This window comes from Betta splendens, chromosome 22, assembly GCF_900634795.4.
Source record: "Betta splendens chromosome 22, fBetSpl5.4, whole genome shotgun sequence".
Taxonomy (NCBI): domain Eukaryota; kingdom Metazoa; phylum Chordata; class Actinopteri; order Anabantiformes; family Osphronemidae; genus Betta; species Betta splendens.
In genome coordinates, this window is record NC_040900.2 from 5,429,247 (window position 1) to 5,456,342 (window position 27,096).

At 45.4% G+C, this 27,096-nt stretch overlaps 1 protein-coding gene and 1 long non-coding RNA gene across 9 annotated transcripts in view; one reads left to right on the plus strand and one right to left on the minus strand.

Moving 5' to 3' along the window:
- Positions 1 to 11,270: 11,270 nt before the first annotated feature.
- LOC121201969 (uncharacterized) lies at positions 11,271 to 16,340 on the minus strand. The gene is made up of 2 exons (XR_005897216.2): positions 15,552 to 16,340; positions 11,271 to 13,542 (listed from the first exon to the last, which is right to left on the minus strand). It is a non-coding gene; the product is annotated as an uncharacterized LOC121201969 (long non-coding RNA).
- A 62-nt stretch (positions 16,341 to 16,402) lies between these two features.
- The window catches only part of meis2a (Meis homeobox 2a), a 72,992-nt gene continuing 62,298 nt past the window's right edge, over positions 16,403 to 27,096 (plus strand). For 5 of the 8 annotated variants that reach the window (XM_055506013.1, XM_029140024.3, XM_055506014.1 and 2 more), the window contains exons 1-7: positions 16,403 to 16,541; positions 16,883 to 17,728; positions 18,216 to 18,442; positions 20,037 to 20,178; positions 20,450 to 20,500; positions 20,909 to 20,959; positions 21,408 to 21,557. In XM_055506013.1, coding sequence (XP_055361988.1) covers positions 17,717 to 17,728; positions 18,216 to 18,442; positions 20,037 to 20,178; positions 20,450 to 20,500; positions 20,909 to 20,959; positions 21,408 to 21,557 — 633 coding nt within the window. In that variant the 5' untranslated portion in view covers positions 16,403 to 16,541; positions 16,883 to 17,716. Of the gene's footprint in view, positions 16,542 to 16,882; positions 17,729 to 17,855; positions 18,016 to 18,215; positions 18,443 to 20,036; positions 20,179 to 20,449; positions 20,501 to 20,908; positions 20,960 to 21,407; positions 21,558 to 27,096 lie in introns of those variants that run through there. The other 3 variants (XM_055506015.1, XM_029140019.3, XM_029140022.3) reach the window with 1 other exon arrangement.

Genomic DNA, 27,096 nt, shown 5'->3' on the forward strand with positions numbered 1-27,096 from the left:
GGGGGGGGGGGGGGGTGGTGGAGGCCATGAGGGAGGAGAGCGGCACCTGAAATGAAGCTCTGGATTTAATGTAGCTTCAGGATTTATTTATTGACTTGTGGCGTTTAAGTGGAGAAAAGGAATGTCCCATAGATTGGATTCTGGGAATAGAAAAAGAGTTTCTTTTCTTGCTTGACATCGGGCACATCCTGCCGCCGCTAATGATGAGATTCCCCTCATTTGAGCGTCGTCTGTACAGTATGTGGAGGCTCCCCATCCGTCCACTAGCTCATCCACGAGGATGAAGCAAAGAGTGATGGGTATTATTTTGCAGCAAAAAACAAAACAAAACAAAGTGTCCTTTTAAATGCGTGGGCGCAACTGTGACTCCCCCTCGTCCCGGAGCCAGCCCATTTTCTCTGTCTTTATTTTGTTTGAGTATATGGCTCACTCATCTCAGGTTTTATTGTCTCTATCTACCGGGGGAGCGTCGCTTTCCCCTATAACACGGCCGCCATGCGCAGCACATGAGGCAAGTTCTTGATTCTGTACTCAGTAATTTAAAGCCTTTATGGAATTGCAATTTCAGGGCTCAGTGCTTGTTTTTCTAAAATGTACTCAAGGAATTAGCTACTCCAGCCACAAATCAGTTGAATTTATGCACAGTTGTAATACACTTTATGGGCTCATGGTACATTGCTTCAAAAACAGCAGATGTGAAATTATGATAAATATAATGAGAGTTTCTTTTTCCATTCTGCGCTCCCTCGTTCGCTCCCTCTCTCCCCATCTTGACTGCGAGGGAGAAGGATGTGAAGCGTGTTTACTTACCCTATACAATACATTTAATGTCTTCGTAAGGGCCGCCAACAAAACCTGATTAATGTCCTCATCTCTTTTATTAAAGATAAGAGTGGCACTGCAGTCAGGAGATAGAGGGAGTGCCATAAATCTCAGGCAAAATGAGCAGTCAAATAATCAGTCATCAGAAATGAAATCTACATACATTAACACTCGCAGACATTCTGCCGTGAATATAAACACAGGGCTTTGGGGCAATGAAGCTGGCGCCATTTATCCACACATTCGCGTTAAGGGGGAGGTAAAGGTGCCGGGAAAGGTTGAGCTCTCTGCTGGTGATGGTGTCTAAAGGGGGGGTCCTGTCCTGCTAAGCTGCAGTCCACCATGTGTCCAGGGAAGCAGACATACAGTCATTAGGGCAATGGATGACTTTGATGGCGGAGGCAATTAAGCATCACCCTGAATAGGACATAATGTTGATCCATCCCTGCGATTAATCAAGGCGCGCATTAGACAGTGATGGGCGACCCGGTGCCTTTGTGACAAAATGATTCTTCATCCCGTGTTTGGGGATTGGGATCCGGAGGCCCCTAACGCGCCTCAGAGGCGCCCCAACGGAACCCTGTCATTTATTCTATTTCTGTCGCTGACAGCTATCAACCTGTCTTCTGCCAGCCCAGGAACATTATCTGAACTCCCAAGGCAGTCAGCGACGGGGACTAAGCCTACGAGTGGCGGCAGCAGACGGGCCGATATGTAAAGCGATGACAATACGACATTTCTTTTAGAATCAGACAGTGTGTGTGTGTGTCTGTGTTGCTCATCCTGCAGTAACAACATGAGCACAAGGAAATGGGGCGGTTCCTTCATGAGTCATGCTGATTGGCTGATGTTTAACTGAACACAACTCCTGAAGAGTAGACGCAACACACAACACTTCAGAACCACATGTAGACAGAAACACATCCAAAAATTAAAACTTCATTAAAATTGACTCTGACCTGTAGCTGTATTTACTGGGGGGCTGTGAATAAGAGATAATACCCACCCTTATCTGCAGGATGGGTCTGACTCGCTGTAGCTAACGTTAGCACAGCTGCTGCAAACACCTGCTCACATGGGACAGATGTCCAGGCCGTCATATCGCACAAACATACAGTCAGAACAATCTTTCAGCATTTACTGCCATCAGTAAAAAGCCTCCCTGCTTGTAAAGCTCATCACTTTAGTGTCTAATGTGTATTTAGAATAAAGCTTATAATAGATTTAGCCGATTGTTTCCTGCCACACACTCAAACACTTATTACTGTCTATATGCACATGTGCAAGCAGTGCTGCGTGCACGCGTGATGACGTCATCGGCTGCTTCTTTTTCCCCCGTCCCTCACACATCAGAGACCTTCCCGTGACAGATGTCATACAGTATGTTGTGATTAAACGCTTGCTCTTTGTTTTGGCGTCAATCACGTCTTAATAATCAAAATTAGCTTTACTTCCCTCTCGCAGACGTCGGCGGTGGCATCTGGCGGTGGGTGGGGGGGTGGGGGGGAGTAGACGGGCTGCCGAGGTGTCTCTGCAGCTCAAATTACAAGGAATGGATTTTCCACGCTTGATAAAAGTCACACGCAATTAGCGGGGACGTCAAAGTAGCTCAGAGTGCTGCGGCGCCGTGCAAAATATTGACACGCATGCGTCGCAGAGTCAGTGTGATCCAGGAAATGTGGCTCATAGACAGCACCAGTAATACGAGTGATTAGGTTTTTTAATTCACATTCCCCTGTGACCCCTGTGAAAAAGAGACCCAGTGGATAAAATGTTAAATATGAACCTTTATTCGTTTACTCACATATTCTACATGGATAAAACCTTCCTCTGACAATATGGCCACACATTCACCTGTATTGCTGGATCATAAGGAGGTCATTACCTCCATCAGTGGGTCCAGGCATCTGGCTGGTGCTGATGGTACAATATGCTCCTTGTTATTCTAGGATCATTGACGCTAAAGCCTTGGCAATCAGAACAGTTTTGTTGGAGCCCATTGGCTCAGTGGGGTCTCATCTCATCTGCGAACTTGGAACGAGGAGAGGAGTGTTCGGGTTAGTTGGGTCGTTAGGTAGGAATTTTTTTGATAATGGTGCATGTTATATTAGACCCTTACAAACCGAGGATAAGTGTAATACGATTTACTGAATGGTTATGGTGGATAGGAAATTCTGCTGAGGTGTGAAGAGTGGAGATGAATCGTTCCTTTTTAATCTAGCCTCATCACGTGCTGCACGGCTACCGCAACACATGATATACGGCGAAAACTATTTTTCAAACCGCAAATCCAGCGCAGTTGCTGCGTGTTAGCGCTGTCAGCCGCCGTGTTTACCGCCGCCCGAAGAATGGCCAGTTTCATGTAGCGCTAATAAGACGTTCGTAAACGGCCATTAGTTGCGAGCGATCTCTCAGCGTTAACAGGGGCCTGATGAAACACACACCCATGATGAAACGGAGGCAGCCGAACAGCTGAGGCGGGAGATGACCTGCAGCCACCAGATTCCCCCCGCGTGAAATCATTTGCGGCGGTGGAGGTACTTTTTCCCCGGACCCCAGTGGGACCAGCGCCGCCATGTTTCACGCATGGATTGTGGATCATAATATAAGGTATGGACCGTAATAAAATACTCTTTAACAGCAAAAATATAGTGTAAAATCATGTTGCATGACTTACTTTTTTTTACTATACTAGTAGAAATATGTGAACACAATCAGCATCTTTGTACTTTTACGTCCTGTAATTACTGCAGAGTTAGAAGAGACACTTATATCAGACGTTGACTTGTAGCTAGTGTTACCGACAGCGATGATGAACAATGGGAATGTCAACAAACCTGAGGCAAAGTAGCTGGTGGCATTTACATCTAGATTAAATTCAGCATTTCATCTAATATGATTGACTGTTTTATATTAGGTAACAACGTGTCGTTTTACTGTACGTACCTGCTTTCACATGTCAAGACAACGCTTCCTGTTGTGTGAGGCATCAAGTAACAAGTTGCTTTGATGATGTGACCCACACATAAGTTGCCGTAATGGGCTACAGTCTCCTGCTTATGCGCTGACGTACCGTAAGCAATGCAGACGCTAATTCATCAATATGAGCGGGCTTCAGCGCCGGGTTCCACTCACACCCTCGGCTCCCGGGATCCTCTCAGCAGATTTGCCGAAGCATCTCCAGTTTATCCCTCTCCCCGCGGGACGCCGGACTCTCCGAGGAGGAGAAGGCCACGTTGGAGGGGATGGCGTCACGCAGCTGCCACGGCCCAGCAAAGCTCCTCGAGGAAAGACGCGCTGTCAGTGCACATTAATCATCGGGCTGCGCCATCGGAAACAGATTCCCCCTCATAAGCAATTTCACTCATTAGAGTTACGGTGCTGATTTGCTGATTGGAGTTGCGCTGAGGCTACTGCACTGCCGGGGAATGAGCGGGGGAGGGGGGGGGGGGGGGGGGAGGGGGGAGGTAGGGAGGGGGGTACAGAGAGGATCTGACACATTTACAGTGATGTGAAAGCGGTGATGTTGATTAATGCGCGTCGTTCCTGGCACACGAAATGAAGAAATATCATACAAAGGCAGAAGCAGAGATTCATTTACAAAGCAGGAAATGAAAGTTCTACTTAGTCAGGGGGAGTAACAGACAGACACTGACTACACCGTAAACAGGAACTCGCCGTAGCCTGAGCTGAGGCCGCGTGCACCTGGTGGGACGGTTCCATGCGCTGCGCAATTGTTGTGGCACAGCCAAAACATTTAGGGGCGAGACCCACTGCCCTGCCAGCTCCTCTGAATGCACCGCTGTGATGAGCGGCCCTCCTAGCATGAACCGCCGCAATCAGCTCCCCGAAGGCCTCGGGCACAGCGACGATGGACAACCTCTAGTAGAGAATGGAATAAACAGTTTTTAACTGTTTAAAGGAGGCGTGCTCACATTAAAATGTAGTTCCTAAATGGTGGGCGCTACAATATTGAGATTAGTGTCATTGGAAATTAATTCTACACTGAAAGGCAAGGCAATATAGAAGCATACCTTTAACAGATGAACACAATTTGATAAAATATTATTATAATTATAATATTATAATTATTTTTGCACAAGAAAAAAAATATAAATATTAAATATAAAATTATATAAAACTAAAAAATACCACATTACCCATCAATGTTAGTGGCTCAGGGAGGTTCTAACAGCCCTGAACTGGAAATAGACCTGGAGGGACGAATCCATTCTGTTGTTTATGTCACAAATCCAAAATAGGCAGCGGAACATTACTTTTTGTTCATACAGAAAAAAGAAAGAAAGGTGAAAGAAGGAAAATCCTCCTTTTGTGCGACGACTGGATCTCAACAAATGGTAGATTTGGGACTTCTTAGTAGTTTTGGACTTTCCTTCAGTCACCCTTTAAAGTTAGGGAACACCGACTCGCTTAACTGTGTTAGTTGAACCTCAAATTAGTGTCTATTCGGAATCGAAGGGTTTAATCTTTCTAACAAGGTATATGTATAGCATTCTATCCTGGGCTTTATGTATTAGCTGTATGTGCTATTACTCCAGATAACCACTAGGTGCCCCATCAGTGGAACAGTCGGTATTAAAGCTGAAAGCCATCTACCCCGGTTACCGGGGTGATGCACTGTGATAGAATCCCTGCTCTGGTCATATTTGGGATAGACTGTTTATATTGATCTTCATTTCCCGTTCGCAAACACTCTTGTTTACACGAATAAACAATGTTCTGTTTGCTGCATGGAAACAGTTTACACAGGCTCTGACATCACCATTTAATGAAGGGAGATGTTTACGTGACTTCGATGGCTGGCTAATAATGGTAGCGCTCAGCTGTTACACTGGGTCGTTTCTCATGAGTGGGACATGCATCTGTCCAGGCTTTTGACAGTGGAAGACCGCATTTACACGCGAAATCTTGAACATAGCACTTGTGTATTTGGAGTCATTTTGGTCCAAGTTTATAAAAGAATGATTTGGTTTTGTTTGAATTCATTGTCAAAAGCAAAAATAGCATTGCATTACATGTGAACATAATGAACGCTGCAGCAGATTGAATCCATTGTTTGACAGCGGCACCATGTTTTGGCTACGTCCCCTCCATCACATCCGCTCAGTCGGGTCCCTGCGTGACCCCCCCGTGGTCGTCTGAACCTTTCATGCAGGGGGGGGAGCCAAAAAATATGTGACTTCATAAATAGTGACAAACACGAGCCAACGCTCACACGGGCATTACACGGCGAGGGACACGCGTGGTCACCGCGGGGTTTTTTTGCGTATGTACTGTACGTGTGTTTACGCTACGTCCATCACGGCAGCATCGTTTCCGCACTTTGATCATTTTCCAGCGGCGTTTGACAGGTGATTGTTCTGACGCTACAAAATGAGCTCTAATTAGCCGTTATTTTGTCAGGTGGATGAAGGCTACGCATACACCCCTCTGCCATTCGCCTCAGCACAAATGCAGCCGTGCAGGAATTGCTGCTTCTCTCTGCTCCTTTTTTCTTTTTTTTTCCTCCGGATTTGCAGATTCCTCCATCCGCCCGGGAGCCGGGGAGAAGTCGTTTTACAGTTCAATCAGGAATTCTAATAAACTGACCTGTGCTATAATGACTAATTCATTGTCTCCTTTACTACCTTCATGGGTATAAAGCGGATTAATGACTTGAGCAAGGTTAAAAACAGTACCACTGTGCTTTTCCTTCATCTGTTATCAATCATCCTTTAGATTCTTGAGAGAGCAACGGAAATTGAAGGAAAATTAGTAATCTTTTTGATGGATGATAGCATAGATAGGAGTGTATGTGTAGGATATAAGTGTGGCTGTTGCATTAAATGGAAATAGCCAGATAAGTAGCATCAGATGAGGAGCTTGCATCTGAGAGCTTTTGCACATATAGGGAACAGAGGATAATGCTGCACGACAGGGGAATTATTGTGTGACAACAAAGCCAGCACAGATTTAGCGACGCTGAGTATGGAGAGGAGTTATATGCATGATTATTCTCTCACCAGTGGACCTAACAACAAATAGTTGTTATCTAAACGGCCTGGAGGCATAATCGTATATATATTGCACTGTGGATTTTTTTTACAGTACTTACAACAAAGGACATTTGGGAAAAACTCCAAGGAAAAAGGATAAACTCCGCAGCAGTTTTCAGAATTTCTCATGAGTTCTTAAACTTCTTTGACAGTTTCTTTACTTTTCCTCACACTGTACTTTTCTTTCTTGTTGTTCAGAAATCCCATGGAAGGCAAAAATAAAAAAAAGGGGGGGGGGGGGGGGGGGCAAAGGGGAATGGCGCGGGAAAGGGAAGAGCAGGTATGAGGCTGCGTCTCTTTGTTTACCATTCGATATTCCCATCACACGTTGTGCGCGCCTCTGCTGCATCTCAGGCGCTCTTCCCAGTCTTGGCCCAGTCATTTCTGACAATGTTAATGATTTAGAGGAGAACCCCAGCGCTAACGGATGATTTGTGACATGTGGGAAGGTTCGAAACGGGGGAGGACTAAGCAGGTTTCTGCGGGGGAGTGTTTGGGATCCAGGGATGCCTTGAAGACGGTGATTCATTATATTTAAGACAAGTGTGACATCCTACTTCAAGGAAGCAGCACACATATGTATGGGGGGTGGGGGTGGGGGGGATTTTTTGTTCAGGTGGCCAAAGTTGGGAGGGGTGGGCGAGTACAAAGGAATGCCTCCGTGTTTTTGGAGATGACATAGGGATAGGAGGCAGGCATATGGAGATGGCAGACTGGAAAATAATGGGTAATGGAGGAATTTAGCCCCAGGCTGTATGCCTGCTTTGCCTACTTCTGTATAACTAGTATATGTATAATTCAAATACATACCTTTAATAATTAACAACTAGTGAATATTAAAGCAGAATGCAGGATATGTTTTCTACAGATGGAGTCAGGTGAAAAATAGTATTAAATTTCAAATTTGACAACAGCGCAGAACAAAGCAAGGAGGAAAAAATAAAAATAAGACTCCAGCTGCTGTTTTGGACAAATCTCATACTGCAAGAGAAACTTTTACGGTTTTAGCCCATGCATCTGTTGTCAGATGACGAGACATGTAATCAGTGGCTACATTAACTGTGGGCTCATTGTTTCTGGGCTTCTGTCGATGAATGGCGCCGGGAGGCTGTTATGTGTAACTGTCTGGAAACTCAGGTGTACAGTTACACAGCAAACATGCCACTAATTTTTTCCTGTAGTGTCACATTCGGTGTTTGATTGTTGTCTGGAGACGGTTTGAACTTTCGCTTTGCTGTGTTCATCAGAAGAAGAAACACAACAGCACCGGTGGCTTTGGTCTCTCTTTGCCGCCTGACACTCGCGTGACTGAGTGATAACGATCCACTTGCCTCCACAGCAGCCTGCTCTACATAAAATTATGTAATTTCACTCACATCTCGGCTGCAGCAATTTGGAAATAAGAACGGTTACAAAATGCACTGGAAGCCGGGCGTATTTATGCAGCTCTCTGAATGCCTTTTAAAATGAAATATCCCAGAGGACAGTGTGTTTTGTAGTCTGTACACAAGTGGCACAGAAAAGCTCTCGTAGACTGTGTCAACTGATGTTATGCAAACACCAGAGTTCAACAAGAACTAGTGCATTTGCATATTCTGGATCTAAAATGTGTTCGTCTTTTTTTTTTTTTTTTTTTTTTTTTGCAGGCCTCATTTCGGTCTCTGCTCTTTGATGTAGCTCATGCATATTGACGACGCCGCTGAAGGAACCAGCCATGTTAGCCAAAGCATGCGCCGGGCCTGACTCTTAAGAAACTGCGCCTTAGTTTGTCCCCATTTATACATCCTGGTTTAATTAGCAAGTGAGAGATTGGACAATTAGCTCATCCGTGCTAATTGATTATAATATTACAACCCGGTGATGATAGGATGAACATAGACTCCTCGTTCCATATTCCTCCAAGGGATTTTATAATATATACAATGCTTCAGTGTAATGAGGGCTTTAACAGACCGAATCAGCTGGGGAAATTGTTAATTCAATTCCACTCAGCTGATACCGAGGACACAAATGAATTGAATTTCAGAGATGCAGGGATCTTACGGAACGCCAGTGATTTTGACTCATGTCAACACAAATGGTGTAGATCACGGGTTCATTTCTGTCAGCGGCACAAAAGGATGTGAACTCTCAAAGACCTGATTGCATCGGGGCCGCTTTCTTCTTCTGCTGCTCATAATTGAAACGTGCTTTCTGTTCCATATCTGCAGCTTTCGGAGGCAGCGCTGGAGCAAATACGCAGGAAACCGAATACTGCTTTACATACCCGGATAATTACTTTCCCCTCAGAGGCGACCGTGGTTTCCTTTAAACACGATACACTACAGCGCGACAGTACGACGCTGTTAGTGTAGAATTACACCTCTTTCTTCTTCTGTCGCACGGAGCAGCGTCTCTGCTTAGTCGCCAGTGGTCCGGAGTGTGAAGCTCAGGCTCCTGGACCTGGAACCGCCTCGCCGGTGGCCCCACTCAGGCTTCATCAGAGTGTGACCCTGTGCAGAGGAAGGAGCCACAGGAACGTGTGCTGCTGCAGCTCACCTGGAAACTTTGTAAACACAAACTAAAGAGCAACTCTTGGCTATTGCTCCTGTTCTATCGGAGACTCAATATCACACCCCCCCCCCCCTCACAAAGTCATCCTTACTGAGCCCCCCCCTATGTTTCACCCTCTCAGTCACTTTGTGAAAAATGCCTTGTTTCACCTCGAAATGTTCCTCCTCCGGTGCGTCAGATAGGAATAAAACACAAGATTCACGCGCTAAATGCTAAAGTATTACACTTTCTTTACAGTGCTTAATAATTAATGGCCCATCCCATCACCCTATGAATATTTACACGCAAAGTGTCCCTGGGAACCTTCCATATGCCAGAGGGTGGGAAGAGCGTGTGTTTATAGCATTAAACACTCAAACATTGTCGCCAACCCTATTTCGCCTCCAACCATGAAAAACACTCACTAAAGCGTCGCGAGCATTTTATTTGTTGTTGCACAATGTAACCTATTCAACTTCCATTTAGACGTGGCAAGTCAAATTACAGGTGCTCGTCGTGTGCCAAGCTGAAATCCCAGGACGCCGCTTGTCTAGTCTGAACGTGAAGGGGAGCGGCGGCGGCGGCGGCGGCGGCTCCTTAGGTGCCGTTGCCACAGCGATGACATTGTTCTGTGAGATCACCTTCCGCCCGCTGCGTGGAAGTGTCAAAGGTCGGCTTGTCGAGGCAGAGGTGCAGGAATTGAACGCGCCATCAATGCTGTGCATCGGAAGCTGTGTGTTCTTCAAGAACATTCAGAAACGATCCCTGAGCGAAATGCAGCTGTAGAGATTTACACTCACTTCTCTTTATTCCTCCCTCTGTGTGTGATTGGATGTGATAATGGACGCCCGGCCGCTCTCGCTGTGGCTCCTCCACATCCGTGGATTTCCACCCTTTGACCCTTGATAGCGACCCGGCAGCACGCGCATCAGGAAGGTCCGCGGGGGAAAAAGCAAAGTCCACCGTGTTAAAGCTGCGCCGCGGCCACTTGTGAAGGATTCTGCAAGCTAATAATGGACGAGTATGTAATACAAATAAATAGGCTGTTACTAGTGAACCTGGGCATGTCGGGCTCTGTTGCTCCCATCGGTGATATTTATCTAGGAAGGGAAGGCTGAGTGTTGTTGTTGCCTCTCTGCAGGTCCCCGAGCTCTCAGATCTCCTCTCTGTCTCCTGTGTGGATAAGTAGTGGCTGCAAAGGCAACGCTGCTCTTTGATATTTCACTCCTCATTTGAATCAGTGGCCGCTTTATTTGACAATGCCAGGTAATTACCTGGGTACCTTGCTTGATCATGTGGACTCCTGCAGAACCACAGCGAAGGGGTGGGAGGGAGGGAGGGAGGAGGAGGAGGAGGAGGAGGAGGAGGAGGAGGGGGTATGGGCTTGTGGGTTTCCAGAAGGAGATAGAAAGAGGAGAAATTATAAATTATAAAAAAAAGCAAGGGGACAAAAACAAAACACCCGAAACACAAACAAACCATCTGCATGTTTTCCTGCATTGTATTTCAAACAAGCAGAGTCACGCGCGAGACACGCATGTGCCGTGTTAAGCAGGTCCTGCTTGTTTTTAAACATTCGGCAGCAATTTTCCTCCAGTGGGACCATCCCATGCTGTGAGGGGAGAAGGCGTGAGGTCAGACGGCGAGTCTTACTACAGCACTGCGTCAACAAAGAGCAGATACACTCAAGTGTAAGGTTATTATGAGTCAAATGAATAGTTTTTGTCTCCCGGGTCCAGTCATTTGATTAGACTGGTCCGTGTGTGACAGAAGGAAACAGCATCTCTGACTAATGAGCCTGTGTTTGTGCAGAGATGAAGAAGATGTTTTATAAAAGAAATAAAAGTAAAGAACAATTAATTGATTGAAAAGGTTTTTATTTTATTGCATTAAGTGGAGGAAGAACATTAAAATCACAGTGGATTTACAGAAAAATTGCAGTTTGTTACAACAATGTAAAAATATCCAGGACTTTATTCAAAGCCAAACCAAAAAAGAAATTATTCTTTAATTACCTTCTGTTTACAAACGGTGAGTAGAAGAAATGCTGATGCTGGATGGGATAAGCTCGGCATTTCAAATGCTCGGATATGGAACCTTGTCAATGATGTTTATTGAATAGGAGAGCGGTGTTTACTCTGTTGTGTGACTGGAATATCAAAATGCGTCACTCCACGTGAATGCAGCTGCGTTCAGCCTGACTGACTGAGCTCTCCTTGGAGGGAAGCAGCACACAGCACAGGCATGGCCCTGAAGTTTAACTCAAGACTGTGCTAGGATTTAAAAAAAAACAACAACTCACAGCTGAAGACATTATTAAATAAAATATAAAAAATAAAATATGCTTTACTTTATATTCATGAATTAAAAATAATCATGAATTAAACATATTAAGATTTTATTACCACCCCAAAAACACACATTTTATTAAAACTCTTTATGAGAGAAAAAAAAAACGGAAGTCGCATAATACATGGTTTTATAAATAACATAAACAAAACAACATCCATTTGTGCATTTTTGTCCGTTTTCTGCTTGCGCTCAATCAACTCCCCCCTCACTTAGCCTACATTCCGCCGCTTCCGGACTGGACAAACGACGCAGGAGCGGAATTGATATTCATTTCAAAGTGGAGAGGAGAATTAAGACAATTTCATAAAGGCTTAGAGCGCCGGGCTCGTCTGCGAAGCGCCCAAAGCCATATTTCGTCTGATCAGTGGAGGAGGGCGACTTTATTGGACATGTTTCTATTTCCAAATCCGCATAACAGGCAACGGTGCATGTATTTCCTATCATGTAGATAAGGGGAGAGGAGGTTTGATATGTAATAAAAGGTGAGTCCGTGCTGCCTGTTTAAGCCCCTTAAGCCTGATAAATGATGAGCGACAGAGGCACAGCGAGAGGGTCACTGCTATTAACTCCTCAGTTTCCCGGCCTCCACTTAAACTTCTCTCAATTACATGTGGTAATGTGGCTGGATACGGGCCTTATAAGCTTCGACCAGTTCAATGTAACCGGAGGGGGGAAAAGTCGTAGTCAAACGTGCACAGCGCCTGTGTGAATGTCCCCAAAGCCACGTGTTAACGACAAACACGGGGATTACGGTGTGTGTGTGTGTATGTGTGTGTGTGTGTGGCGTTACTAACACATGCACACCAGGTATTCTGGGACAAACACCCACAGCAAGCTCATTAAATCAGCATTTGGTGGATCCGAGCAGGCGTTAACGACGGGCTCTAATCTCAGCGGTGACCTGCTCGAACTGTGTCACAGCCGCGCGAGGCTGCGCGGGGACGCGCTTGACGCGAACACCGCGCTCTTAGGGGGAGAAAACATTTACTTTTACTGTACGCGCGAGGAAAAATGCACCGTTGCAGCTTTGAAATTCGTTTCCGGCATTTTGCACCCAAAATGTGACAAAATCGTTTCGACGCGTTGTTTTCCAAGTTACAAAAAAGCTTTGATTTTTTTAAAACCAGGTTTCAGCCATTCGTGTAATGTTATTTTTTTAAACAAACAGCAACGCCTACGATTAAAAACATATTTTAGAATTGGTCTAAATTATATATAACAATAACCACACGTTAAAGTGCCCATTATAACATTTTATATACTTGTTGTTGGATTCTATTTTATAATGGCGATGTATTAAAAAATAACTACAGTTTGTAAATCCTAAATTTTCAGAATGCAACGTTTACATTAATTAAGACAAATAAAGTCCACACTTTTCTAATTTAGGTGCACTGACAGTCGTAGCATGTGGCTGCTCTGACTATGAAGGGTGTAAACAATAACACCAAAATAAGTGATAATAATTAACAGCAAATAAATAAAAAAGGTATATAAAGTATATGTATATAAATACAATTATTCAAATTAAACAGGTTTAGTGGCTAACTATCTTGCAATAGATTCACACTTCTGTCATTTTAAAAATCTAGGTAAAATTCAACAAAATATTATGACCACTTTTGAAAAAAGCTTTTTTTTGAACATATTCATATTTTTCGTGCGGATGTGTTTTTGTGTTATTTTGTGGCCTTCTTTCATTTGTTGCTAACGTGTCGACAGCTCGGTTTCGCCTACGGCCGCGAGGTGTCGCTAGAGGGCCGCATATTTCCTGCCGAGCCTACGAAGGGAAAAGCCACAGTTACACTTTGTGCTGCCCTCGTCTCTCTCCGTCTCCCTTCCATTCTCTCTCTCCTTTTCTCTCTCTCTTGCCCTCCTCCTTTTTACTAACCCTCTGACACCAGACTCTGAGAATCGGTGGAGGGGAAAATGAGGCTTTGGAGCTGAAGAATTTACAGTTAGTCGCGAAACTTTTACAAGTATTTGAGTTGCTCACTCCACTTTCTGAAACCCTATAGTCACATTTCGGTGTGGGGTCAGAAAGAGTTCATAGGCAGAGGGCTGAGGTAATGCGTTCTGCAAGAGGAAAACAGCGCAGGGTCCACATTGTTGTAAACAAGTCATAAATAAAGTCATTGAAAATATGTCAACAAATAAGGAAAATTAAATATGAATCGTGAGACAATTAACGCGATTTAATTGGTTGCCCTTTTACGGAAATAAACCTTAATTGAATTCGTTTGATTGAGCGCAAAAATGAAGTATTTGGGAGAAATTACGCATCGGCAGCTGTTTCTTTCTTAAGGAAACAGACAAGCTGCAGCTTCCCTACTTTGCCGAGCATCTCCAGCAGTCAGTCTATGATCCAGACTTATCTCAGCGCCTCTATACATTAGCTGTGCTAATTTACATAATCTCAAATACTGAAGAGGGCCAGAGAAGAACAAAGTCACAAACAAGATTAGGGCAATTTTATTTGTTCCTGCGGTTGAGCGTCAATTGTTTCTCCAGGAGTGTTTAAGGTCACTAAGAGGATTTGAAGCTCGTTTCATATCAGTGATCTTTTTGAGGGAATTAAACCAACAATGCGTTTCTCTCCATATTTAGCAACAGGCTTGTGTGTGTGGGCGTGCGTGCGCGTGTGTATGTGTGAACAACCGAGCCCTGCGGGGCAACGAGAAAAAGGGGGGAGAGGGATTGTAAGTCCTGCAAAGAGTAAACAAGAGGAGTTTAAGTTTAAGAGCTCGGTCCGACGCACGCGGTCCCGGTGCACCTTTAGGATGTGCCACGCGGTGGATCTTTAGCCTGGTGATCGTCCTACTAGTGTTTTCCTTGAAATGGATCCGCTCCCCTTCTTAATGAATCCAAACGCAGCTGGCTACGTCCCACACGGACACCGAGAGCTTTAACCCCAAACTGACCTCAATTTGACACCGCCAGATGAAATTTTACCGCCTGTTAATGCCGTCGACTGATTTTTGTCATAGGCGTAAAGGTTGTGCTGCACCTGGAAACGGGAGCCGCGACGTGAACGCCACTTGTAAGGAGCAGAAAGCGACTTAAAAAGTGTAATTGTTCTGCGGTGGGCGTCCTGCTGGAATTATCTGGCTTGTAAACGCGGTCGGGTTATGAGCAGGGGAGTTTAAGTTGGCACAGGTCTTGTTTATGGGTAAAATTAATTTTAATTAACTATTGAGTGAATTACGACTAAAATGAAACTGGAAAATTAAACACCGACTTGTGCAATGTCACATCAAACGGCGTTATTAAGCGAAATTAACCTACTTCACCGCCTAAATATTGTTAATTATAATGGCTCGAGTTTATGGCTTCATTAATTACTCAAATAAGGAGTTCACAAAAGAAAAGGGGTTTAAAATTTCACGTCGTTAGGAGTCGTTGCTGGAAGTTTTATAGGGACGGATGTGTTTCTGTGGAACCGTACATTGGACACGCATAATTAGCCTCCGCTATTTTCACACGCTCTTCGGGTGTTTACATCACTCTCCTCGGGGGTAAATCACATATTTCCACAAGAAATGCGCAAAAACGACGGTTACGTCGCGAGCTGTGGGAGAATATTATTACAAAAAATCAGGCGAGCGTCTGGAGATTAGAAGTTCCTGCAACAGCGCGCTTTAACAGCAGCTTAAACGTGCATACGAAAATGTTTGCATTTCATCTTTATTTTTAATGACCCTGCTTAAAAACTTTCCCTTTATTGTGCCGTAAAAACGACGCGCGTCCACGAGAAAGCGATACGTGCAATATAAGGTTTATGCTACTTACCACAGTTGTCCAAAAGGAGGAGGATGGAAAAAAAAACAGCGGAGCGTTATTGAACAGGTCAATGTGAAAGATAGTATTTAGCTTATGAAAATATCAGTCTTCAATAGCGGAGCCTGCCGGTGGTGCTGGTGGTGTTTACAGAGAGGAGGAGAGACTTGGAGACGGTGAATGCCTTGGCTCTCTGCGCACCGCTCTGCAGCTCCTTCCCGGGGTATTGCACGTTGAAATGTCCACACAGCCGTTTGTCAAACCCTGCAGTCCTCCACTTCCCACCCCCCCCTTTATGCCAACAAACATAACTGTTGTCGCCGTTTCATTTATTAAATCTTTTTTTTTTTCCTCTTCTTCTTTTGTTTGTTTAACTGCTATTTCTGTAATCGGCGCCGAACAAGTCTGCGTGCGTTTTTTGTTTGTTGGGAGAGTTTATTGACCCTCCGACGGTAGCCACAGCCCCTCTCCCCGTGCTTGTCCACCTTAATCCTAACCTGTGAATAATTAATTTCCACCATCAAAAATGTCACGGAGCCATAAATGGAGCCTTTGTGTGAGAACCCATCAATAGAGCCATGATGCCATATTAGCATTGATGGAGCTTAATATTAAAGGGAATAGATGGCCTGCTTCTGTTTTGTGCGTAAAAGTGTTCAGGCTCCAAAAAGGGCTTCGCTGCAATCGATGGCCGGAGCGTTGCTCCTCCTCTAAACTTCAATCTCCTCACATGATTGATGATCTTGGGGAGCTTTGATAATTGACTACTCTGAGGTAAGACACAGATTTCTATCACGAGATGCGATTGGACGAAAGGAACATACAACATTACTTTCTCCACAGCAGCCTTTTTCCTCTCGGAAAAGTTCATTGTGGGCTCAGAGGGGTGCTGCGTGTGGTTTAATTCGCTAAAAAGACTAGAGCAATAATTAGCTGTAAGATTAGGAGGTATTACCGAGATATTACGTAGGCACGCAGGCTTAAAACCGAAACAGATAACAAGTAAGCTTCGTGCTTATGTGTTAAACTCAGTGTTCATGAATGTGATACTTTTCAGTAAAAATGTCTTATACTTTTCCTCTTTGTTGCAATCCAGTGGCTGCGGGATTGACTACAGTCAAAATTTGTATTTGCGTTCGTCGTGCGTAAATATCGCAGCCGTATTTAATCGCGCGTAAAAGTCCGGCGCTGCGCGTAACTTAAAAAAAAAAAACAACAACCCACACGATATAATCATTTTGACTGTGAATATGTTGAGTGTTTTATTTAACTCTGAGCCGCCGCGGTCTAAGTGTCCGCGCTGATAAAGCTTCCTCACTCAGCCTTCTCTCCTCTTTCTTCAGGACTCTTGTCGGCGAAAAGGAATTGGGTGGGAGTTGGAGCTGCGTTGGATTGGTTTTACCCCCAGTGTGGATTTGAAGCCGTCCCTTTGCCTCGCATATACTCTGCATATCACAAGATTTGGTCTCTCCTCTCTCTTTTCTGGAGCTGCTGTAGGACTGGCTATGGCCACCACTACTTCCGGGATCCGTCATTTCATTCGCCCACCGCTCAGCGCTGCGAACTGACTCTGTTTCTATAAGCAAGCTAGCAGCCAACCTGCCAACACTCGCTGACACTCACTCATCTCAGTCTCGCCAGATAGACGAAATACCTACGGGGGAAAGAACGGGAAGATCCGAATCGCTCTCTGCTAATTCCTGCAGCTTTTTCTTCTTCTTTTTTTTTTTTACAGTGATAATAAAACAAGATAGCGATCTGGAGACATTAAAGGAGACGCGGACTTGCGGGATGAAAACGGACTAAAAAGATTCGTCCTTCTCTTGAACATCATCACCAACCGTCATTCATTCATTACCTTGACAACCTCTGGCTTTGATTGACAGCTGGAGTGGCAAAAAGCCATGAGACACGACACTTTAGTTACACGCAGGTTGTTGATGGGCCGATTGTAACCTTCACTTTGGCGCATTTTCTCGTTTTTTTTCCGGGGAAAGAGAGAAAACAAGAAAAATTGCAAAACTCCCCGATGCTACGGTCTCAACTGAACCACACTGGCGAATAGGACAATTCGCAAAGTTGGTTGAAAGCGGGATCCTGCCACTAAATCACTTTCTAACCGGGGACTGGGATATTAAATATACGACAGATTCAGGAGTTTATTGGAGCGCAGCCTGATGGCGCAAAGGGTAGGTTTTAAATCTCCTACACTTACCTGTTCGAATCCACTGTAGGGAGGCCACCGCATTGCCAGCCTCTTGTCGGGCGGCGGCGAATTCGCAAAGTATCCATATCAAAGCCGCGGTATTTGACGTTTTTGCAGCGCCTTTACTCTTCAAGCAGAGTGACAGCCCCCGCTCCCACCGACAGCCTCCACGCCTGTCGCGGAGCACTTTCACGGGAGACTCCGAACTAAAGCGCTCTTTTCTCTCGCCAAACTCCCCTTTCGCGGAGCAGCGAAGTTAGAATGTTTCTGGTAATGACCGACCGTTTAACCGATATCACATTTGACGCTTTTTTTTTTGCAGCTCCGGGTGCGGCGCGTTTGCGCTGCGCCGGAGCTCAGAGCTCCTTTGCGCGCATTCACGCCGAGACCGCATGCCTCGTTACTTTCCGAACTATAGTTCAAAAAGTAGCCGCACAGCCCGCTGACTTTTGCTCTGATTTCATTCCCAGTACGATGAGCTGGCCCACTACGGTGGGATGGACGGTGTCCCGACGTCCATGTACGGAGACCCGCACGCTCCCCGGCCGCTTCCCCAGGTCCACCACCTGAACCACGGACCGCCGCTGCACGCCAGCCAGCACTACGGAGCCCACGCTCCCCATCCGAACGTTATGCCCACCAGCATGGGCTCCGCCGTCAACGACGTTTTAAAGAGGGATAAAGATCAAATTTACGGGTAAGGTTCACGCGGATCGGCGAGCTCGCGGGTCTTCCTCAAACTTTTCAGCGTTGTGTTCCCCCTCCTCTGAGTTCGTGCCGCAGACGTTCCTCTCGCGCCGCCGAATTAAAATTGCGTTTTTGCGCAGCACGGACCGCACCTTTGGAGCCCCGTTGTCGGACAGGGGAGTTTTGTTGATGTGTAATTTTATACGCATTGTAGATGCATCGGCGAGCCTTCAGCGAGAGCGAGCCTTGAGCTCGAAACGCGAGCTACAAAATAATATGGGCGCTCGTCGTGCGTAGTGTGAGCCTGAAAGTCACAGACTGCAGATAAATACAACATAAGACATTTTCAACATAACAGCAGCAGTTCCGTGTAGTAAAGATCTCTGTAATGTTACATTTTAATGTTTTTAATCCAAAAATTAGCCCCTGCTTGTTTAATCGTTCTAGTTAATGCCTGCAACAACTTATGAAGTTTTTAAAATATTGTTTGCAATAGCACACACACACACACACACACACACACACACACACACTCACACACACTCGTTCTCTTTCACATACACACACGCACACAGGGCGCGTTACAACGTACCGTGTGTTTTTCTAATACTATTTTTTTTTTTGTCAGATTATTATCTAACAAAGGCAGAACGCGTGTGTGGACGTGCTTTGTGATTTGTGATTGCGGAACTTTGAAAATGTTTTGAGATATTAACTCACTGATACACGTACACAGAAGGTGTTGTAATCCACAACGGATCATTTTAATCTGGGATGTAGAGTAAATCCACTTCAGCCCTTTTACGTTTTCACGTTCGGAAAGGAGCGTGTGTCTTCATTGATAGGATCTAAATTATATCAGTTAGAAAACCGGTTAGCTCTTGGCTGCGAAGCTGTTGAAACAGATATTTTCTAAAATTATAACTTAGTTTCTGAAAATGTTAGTCTCAGATTCTTCCACTGGAAGTTGGAATTCACCCATTATAATCATCTCGGTTTGAAATTAAATGTATGGGCCCATCGCAAGCATGAAAGTCCCTGGCGCCTCAGTTTGGTTCAATTGTTACTTATAAGAAATATTTTTTTAATGTTAAATTATTTTGTAGGCAGTTTTATTTCTCTAAAGTCCAGCTGATCGATGTTGTCTGTGAGTGTCAGTTTTGTAGAGTTTTGCTGCTGGTTTAAGTTTGTACTGCAAGAAATGTCAGTGTCAACAAGTCGATTAATATCATATTAACACTAAACGAGCTCGTCTTTTTCCAAATCGAGCCGCTGAGATGTTCCAGACGCGCCTTTGGTTGGGTTTTCAACTCGTAACAGCTGCTAAAAGAATGACCCTAAATCCCGCTCTATTGTTTTAGTCGCTGTCTGACGTAGTTTTAAGATGTGGCCACTTGCAGCGAGAGCCGTGCGTGAAAACACGCGCCGGTATAAAAGTTCAACAACTTCATCCAACGCTGGTGCATTTTTATTAGCTTTAAGGGGACCCACGCTTCTCGGGCTGCGGTGCCGACGCACGCGCAGGTGGGGTGGGCATTTTTTGCAGTGGGCTCCGTGGAGCCGGTGTGCCGCTTGTTCTCAGGCTGTGTTTCCCCCTCTTGCAGTCACCCTTTATTCCCACTGCTCGCGCTGGTTTTTGAGAAGTGCGAGCTGGCGACGTGTACTCCGAGGGAGCCCGGCGTAGCAGGCGGCGACGTCTGCTCCTCAGACTCCTTCAATGAGGACATTGCAGTCTTTGCCAAACAGGTCAATTTTCACACATTAAAACATATTTGGGATTTTGTGGCGGCGTCGTGGCGCATAGTTTTCTGCCTGCTTCATATTTTTTTTTGCAATAAAAAACTTTCTCCTTGATTACATTAAGTCATGATGTTGTTCTCTGCTGTGTCTATTTTTAACATTTGCCCTTGTATCATTTATACAATTTGAAGTTGCATTATTAGGTTTCATTCCAGTTCAGAAATAGAAATTCCGCAGATTTCACCCCAAACTAACTTTGACATTTGGTGTATTATAGGTCCGAGCAGAAAAACCTTTATTTTCATCAAATCCAGAGTTGGACAATTTGGTAAGCGCACACTTTGACCTCTTTATCTCTCACTAATCAGCGCTTCGGCGCGGTTTCACTCTGCCTTGTTGAGCGTCCGCAGCATCGGACAGTAAACAAGAGAACATATGATTTAGACTTCCGCACAGATGTCAGATCAGTGTTTGAAGGGGAGCTGTGTGACCACACTGGCCGCTGTCATTGTTCGGTCTTCCCATCTAACTGACCCAGCTGACCAGTGTGGGATGACGGAGCCTGTTACACTGAGAAGCAGCGCTTTCCTTTAGTTAAATGACGTTTTTACTCCTGCCTGGTTGAAGTGGCACAAATTGTCAGATTGCATTTGTCCGAAAATAATGCCAAATAAATCAGAAAATAATTGTTATGTAAATGTTGCGATATGAATCAGCCTTTTCTCTTTTGTTTCAGATGATACAAGCCATACAAGTATTACGATTTCACCTCTTGGAATTAGAAAAGGTAAATATTACACATGTTTACGTTGTCAGACGAGCACAGACGCTCACATTATAATACAACTAATGTGAGAGGATATTAAACATACAAGGCATGCGCTGAGAGAAACGCTCATTTTCATAACATATGCTGGATGTATGCAGCTATTTGTGCACAGGAAGTGAATATTGATAAAAAATATATATATTGGAGCCTTTTTGCTCACGTTGCTCTCTATTATTGATCCACCGTTTCGGTTTCAGCTGCTCATTATTTCGCCATCTTACGGCATGCTGTTTAGTTTTTGTACTTCAACTTGTTGCTCCAGTCTCAGGAGAATAATAAGCACTGCAACAATTTCACTATTGTTTCCTTGCCGCCGATAATGCCCCTTAATTGGAGTTATTCTTGGACTGGCTGAAGCGTTTCCCCATCCTGAAAAAGGTATTTTCTTCCCCTTCTCCCTCTGTAGGTGCACGAGCTCTGCGATAATTTTTGTCACCGGTACATCAGTTGTTTGAAAGGAAAAATGCCAATAGATCTAGTTATTGACGAACGGGATGGCAGCTCGAAATCAGATCACGAAGAACTCTCGGGATCGTCGACGAACCTCGCAGATCACGTAAGTAACGCTGCCTTTATTGTGTTCAGAACGTGGGATGTGCTGGTGTTGTGCGTGCGTCTCTGCTGGCAAAAGGGAAAATGGGCAATATTTAAAAGGCAGCCATATTCATAATCGTGCAATATTTATTTAAATTACCAGGTTCGCTTGGTGCTTCGGTCCTTGCCAACTTTTGTGCGCGTGTGCCGTCAGTAAATAGAGCATGCTCTCCTCTGCAAAGCAAATCTGCCAATCGATGTTCTGAGGTCATAAGCTAGATGTGATACAATAGAGCGAGTTATTGTTTTAGTCTTTTGATTAGGGGCAGCCATGTGTGCGTAATGCGTCCGTGCTTGCCTGCCTGTGTGCTCGAGCTTTGAGTGGGTGTGCGTGCGCGCGCGTGCGTTCGTGCGTAAATCGCTGCCGTGCGTTGTGGGGAGCTGCACGTTGAGGGGAGAGAGAGAGAGAGAGAGAGAGAGAGAGAGAGAGAGAAAAGAAAACGTGTGGCAATTATCTGTTACGAAGGTTTAACATTAAAGCGGGGCATCAGCGGTATAAGCTGTAGCTTCGGGCCAATATTTAAAAAGAAAAGGGCTTTATATTTGGGGTTGTGGGAGCTGCCTATGGCCCGTGCGTGAAGCTGTGAATTTTGCTGCAGAGGTGGAGAAAGTGGCAGCCTATTGAAACAGGTCTCAGAGCTGAAGGCTCATCGTCAACGTCAAGTTCGCGGGGCGTACGGCGGTTCGTCCGGAGGCCCCGTCCACCGCTGTTGATGTTAATGTGTTTAATTGTTCCGTATTGATTGCCGTGCGGTTCGCTCCGCCGCGCCGCGTGCCTTCTCCTCTGCTCCCCGCTTTATGGCTGCAGGCTCCATAACGCTGAATTCAATTATATGCACCTGAAGTACAGTAGCTTTAAATTTGAAGATCGATTCGCTGGTTTAAATCGTGCATTTTCGGTGTAATAAACACCCCCCTCCCCCCCTCCCTCCCCCAATATGGACTGAGTTGACAGTGGATTATTGAGTTGATATGTGAATTATTGCTCATTGCAGGCCATGTGACGGAGCTAACGTTTTAGTGAAACAATAGCAGCGACTATTGCAACTAAGTGACTAGTTAATATCTGTGCAGCCGAGGCCAAGCCTATTAGGAATTAAAGTAGATTTAAGTGTTATGCAAAGTCACTGCGCGACATCTGTTGGGTCTGGCTATAGGCCTAATAGCGGTGGCTTCCCTTTGAAAAGCCCGTCGCGTTCACGGGGACACGCGGCGCCGCGCACGCGCGGAATTAAAGCGCAATTAGACACAAGATGCCAGTGCTGGTTTGGGGAAACGGTCAAAAAGTCCAATATTGTGCTCCTTCAACACAAGTGTAGAAATGAGGCATGCTGTTGTTTATAGTGCAGAGATTAGATAAACTAGCCTGTTTAGTTTCGTGGCAGATGGTTGACGCTCAAGCCAATTTCCACCGGTTGCCTTCTGCGACTCAGACACCAGCTTTGTCATCAGTCCATTCGTGAGAAATATTTTGATAATTAGAAAATTAGATATGCCAATAAAGCAAATCAGGAGCAGCAATAAACAAAGAGGGCCGCGCGACAAGCCATTTATCTTGCAGTCATTTGGCTGACCACCTCATTAGGTGTTTAGTTTTGACAGATTTATTTCACTTTTGTGGCACCAGTGAACTTTTTATTATAGCTGCCCAACTGCAGAAGGGAGAGAAGCTGAGCTGAGGCTGAGCACAGCCTCTTATGGCAGCATCCACCCTCCAGCTCAGTCATTTATTCAATAATTATGACTATAAAGCTTTATTTTCACTGAAGCACATACTCAATAAAGCAAAAATGAGGGTTTAAGGTGAATATGTATAAATGATGGAGCCATAATGTAAAAGCCCTGTAAGACGTTAACGTCTGCAGCAGTAATGTTGGTCTCTAATTGAAAGTAAACCAGCTTCACATGACCAAAATGTGCTTTGAATATCAGAAGCGATTCACAAAAATGCATTTGGCTGCAAAACTGTGCCGCTGGATAAAACAACTCCTGTCCTACTTGTCATGCTTTATTTATTTTATTTATTCATTTGTGTTGGGCTGTATTTTATTATTAATTTGTGTCGTCCCTCCCCATTCAGGAGAGGAAGGCGGTTTGGTAGTTAGATATGCTAATTTATTTAGTTTGAGTTTCTCACATCCATTTTTCTTTGCTTTGATATGCATTTTTAATATACAGCCTGGGGCTACATCTCATTTGGCGAAAGTTGGTTTTTCTGGGGATGATGGGGCTCTTCACTGTGAAGGTGGCAGACCGTTGGGCTTGTCTTTATGTGTGGGTGCGTGTGTCCTTCCCCTTTCCTCCTCTCCCCTCCCCGTACCTGACAGTGCAGCATAATAAGCCCAGTTTTATTTACACTTGAATGCAGCATTGTCTTAGAGATGATTGGATTGCGGTGTAGTGGGAGCGGGCTGAGGCCTCGCTCACGCTGTTGATTGCCCTTCTTTGCCTGCTTCCCTTCATCTCGACCATGTAGCCCACCCAAGGCTTCCTAACTGAGCCCCCCCCCCCCCTCAGATCGACCCCAAACTATTTAAAAGCAAGAAAAAACTATGTCGTATTCACATAAAGGCTGAAAACAGAGAGCTGTGGATGTGTAAACGGTGGCCTGTGTGTTCATGTGTGTGTGTGTGTGCTTGTCAGTGGTTTTCTCTCTTGTCTTTTAATTAATGAATAAAATTTCTGTCTCTTCTGTGCTACATCCAATTAGGGAGGCAAATAGAATTAACAGTGTCTGAATATTATCTGTTTTAATGAATTAGCTTTTGTGTCTTCGCGTGCTATTGTGCCGCGTCTTCAGCCAAGCTTACTTATTAACAGGAGGATTTTTACTTCCTCTGTGCATATGCATTGTATGCTTTAGAAAAGGCTGTTTCTAGATTTGTTATAGAGAATTGTGGTAGGATTTGCAGGACTCAGCGCTTTGGTTGCAGGAGAGCTTTCCTCAGGGAGTACTAGTAGTTCCCATAGGGGGTTATGGTGCAGCTTATCTTGACTCTGCATGGCTGGGAGGGGGGGGGGGGGTGTTTACATTGGATCCTCTGGTAGAGGCTCCGGGTGCAGCTGAGCGTTGGTCAGATATGGTGTCACCGGCTCAGGCGAGTAAAGCAGTAGTTCATGTTGTGCCCATGCAGCGGTGATGGGAGCTCAGCGGTGCCTCGTTCCCGTTCCCGTGCACGGTGCTGCTCACACGCAGCCCGTGGCCGCCGGGCCGGGCCGGGCCGGCCCGCTGAACCGGCTCATCCCGGCTGTGGCTGGAGAGAGGCTCACCTGTTGCACGTCCCACGCGCTCTCCGCATTTAAAATCACCTGATCGACAGATCTGTAGGTTTTGTTTACGTACAACCTATACAGTTAACAATAGTACAGAACTATACTTAAGTTGTTTGTTGTAGGGAATAAATGGAAGTGTAATTATGTATAATGACTTGTCTGTTTTATATTTATGTCAGTTCATATTTTGGCTGCGTCGCTCTGACGTCTGCCAACACCGTGAATAACAGTAACAATGACATATTTTGTGTTTAATCTCCTCTTTCTGGAGACACATTTGTACATATAATGTGCCATTCACTACACTGAAAAAATGCCTTTTGCCTCAGAGAAAGTTTGCAGGGATAAATACAATCTGTCAATCCCCCGTGTCTGTTATAACACGCTGGGGTGAATTATTAGCTGGGAAATTAAGGAGTTTTTATATTTGGGATAATAGAGGGTGTTGTAAATACTCAGCTGTTCAATGGAGGTGCACCTACTCCTTTCAAATGTGCCTGTATATAATTACGTGCTCAACAAAATGTGCGGGGCGCTTTTTTTCTTCTCCTCCTCTGTTTGTGCCATGTGGTAAGATGTGTCTTGAAGTGTCAGGCTGCTTTATGATTTACGGCCCCGCGTGTTTTCTGGCGCGTCAGCGATTCTGTACAGCAGCACGGGATCCCAGCGCCTGCTCCTCGCGGTGGCGGCGCGGAAAGGCACGGGCCTAATGGGTTTCAGCCATGCACCCCCCCCCCCCCCCCCCCCCCCCCCCCCCCCCCCTCCCACAGGTTCCCGGGGAATTTGCGGGGAATTCAATGATGTTGCTAAATCAATTTTATTTGAGATTCCTGGGGATGTAGGCAGGGAGGCAGCCAGCGCCAGGCAGGTGTTTGTAAATGAGAAACAGGGGACGGGAGCGGAGGAGGCGACGGCGCTGCCCGGCTCTCCTGTGGTCTGGCTCCACTATGAGCCTCCCTCCACATATTGTGTCCCAGTTTTATATTAATTACAACTTGTATTATCAAGCGCCAGTTGCTAACCCCAGCAAATAGGAACGGCCGCCCCCGGAGAACACGCTTCTTTTGTATCTTATCCGCTATCTGGTCCTGGTGTGTGTGTGTGTGTGTGTGTGTGTGTGTGTGTGTGTGTGTGTGTGTGTGTGTGTGTGTGTGTGTGTGTGTGTGTGTGTGTGTGCGTGTGTGTGTGTACAGTACATGTGTGTTTGCTTGCTCCTCCTCCTCCTGGTAACACTGCTCTTTAACACAATTAGTGAAGAGCATGGAGTGAACCGTGTTTGACTCCTAATTACGCCCAGCTTTAGGGAATAGTCACATGGGTTAGAAGCTCCTTTTCTTCCTCATTTGCTTCTTCCTCTGTTATTTTTTCTGCGAGGACGCCTCGTGTAGGTTGAAGAACGCTGTTTTGGGTGACACCATGTTTTCTTTATAACTTGTTTGAACTCCATCAGACCCACGGGGGCTGTGACAAAATGCTTGTGCGCGCGTGTGTTTGTGTTTTGTGTGGCGCGGTGTCTGATGATACACCCTCCGCGGCTCAGAGAGGCCGCTAAATTATTCATGGGGAGGAAAGGCTGTTGCTTTTGTCGCCTCGTGGAGCGTGGAAAGTTAACGCCGGTGTTTTGATGTTTGGCGTCTTGTTTTGCAGACGCGCTTGTGAATGCGAGGCGTCTTCCAGGTATTTAAAAAGACAAGTGTGTGCTTAGCCACACGCTCCCATCTACTGCACATGCATCGTCCTAGTAGCGACTGTATTATTATTATTAGGTCATATAAAGCGCTGCCGTCCACTTTTTGCCCTACAAGAACCAAACTAACAGAGGCTTATCTATATCCCTGCACACGGGCCCATTAAACCCACAGGGTAGCAAATCACAGCAAAATATCATTCCCTTTAACACCATTAGCCGAGGTGTCTTTGAATTTAATTTAGTGCCAGTACCATTAAAAATGACACATTACCCTGCAATGATAGCTAAATTAAGTCCTATCGATTCAGCTGTTGCATTAAAACCATGCTGTGGCCGTAGCTGGCGAGGCTCGCAGAGAGAGAGAGGACGGGGGAGAGAGAGAGCTGTCTCAGCTCTGCCTCGCATCTCGTTGTGAGGAAGTGGAACCCAGTCATTTTCTCCTCTCGGAACAGCAGCAGCGAGGCCCCGCTATGTTTGAGTCAGGCACTTTGGGAGTTTCACCTCTCTTCCTCCGTCTCCCCTCCAAATGTGAGCGCGT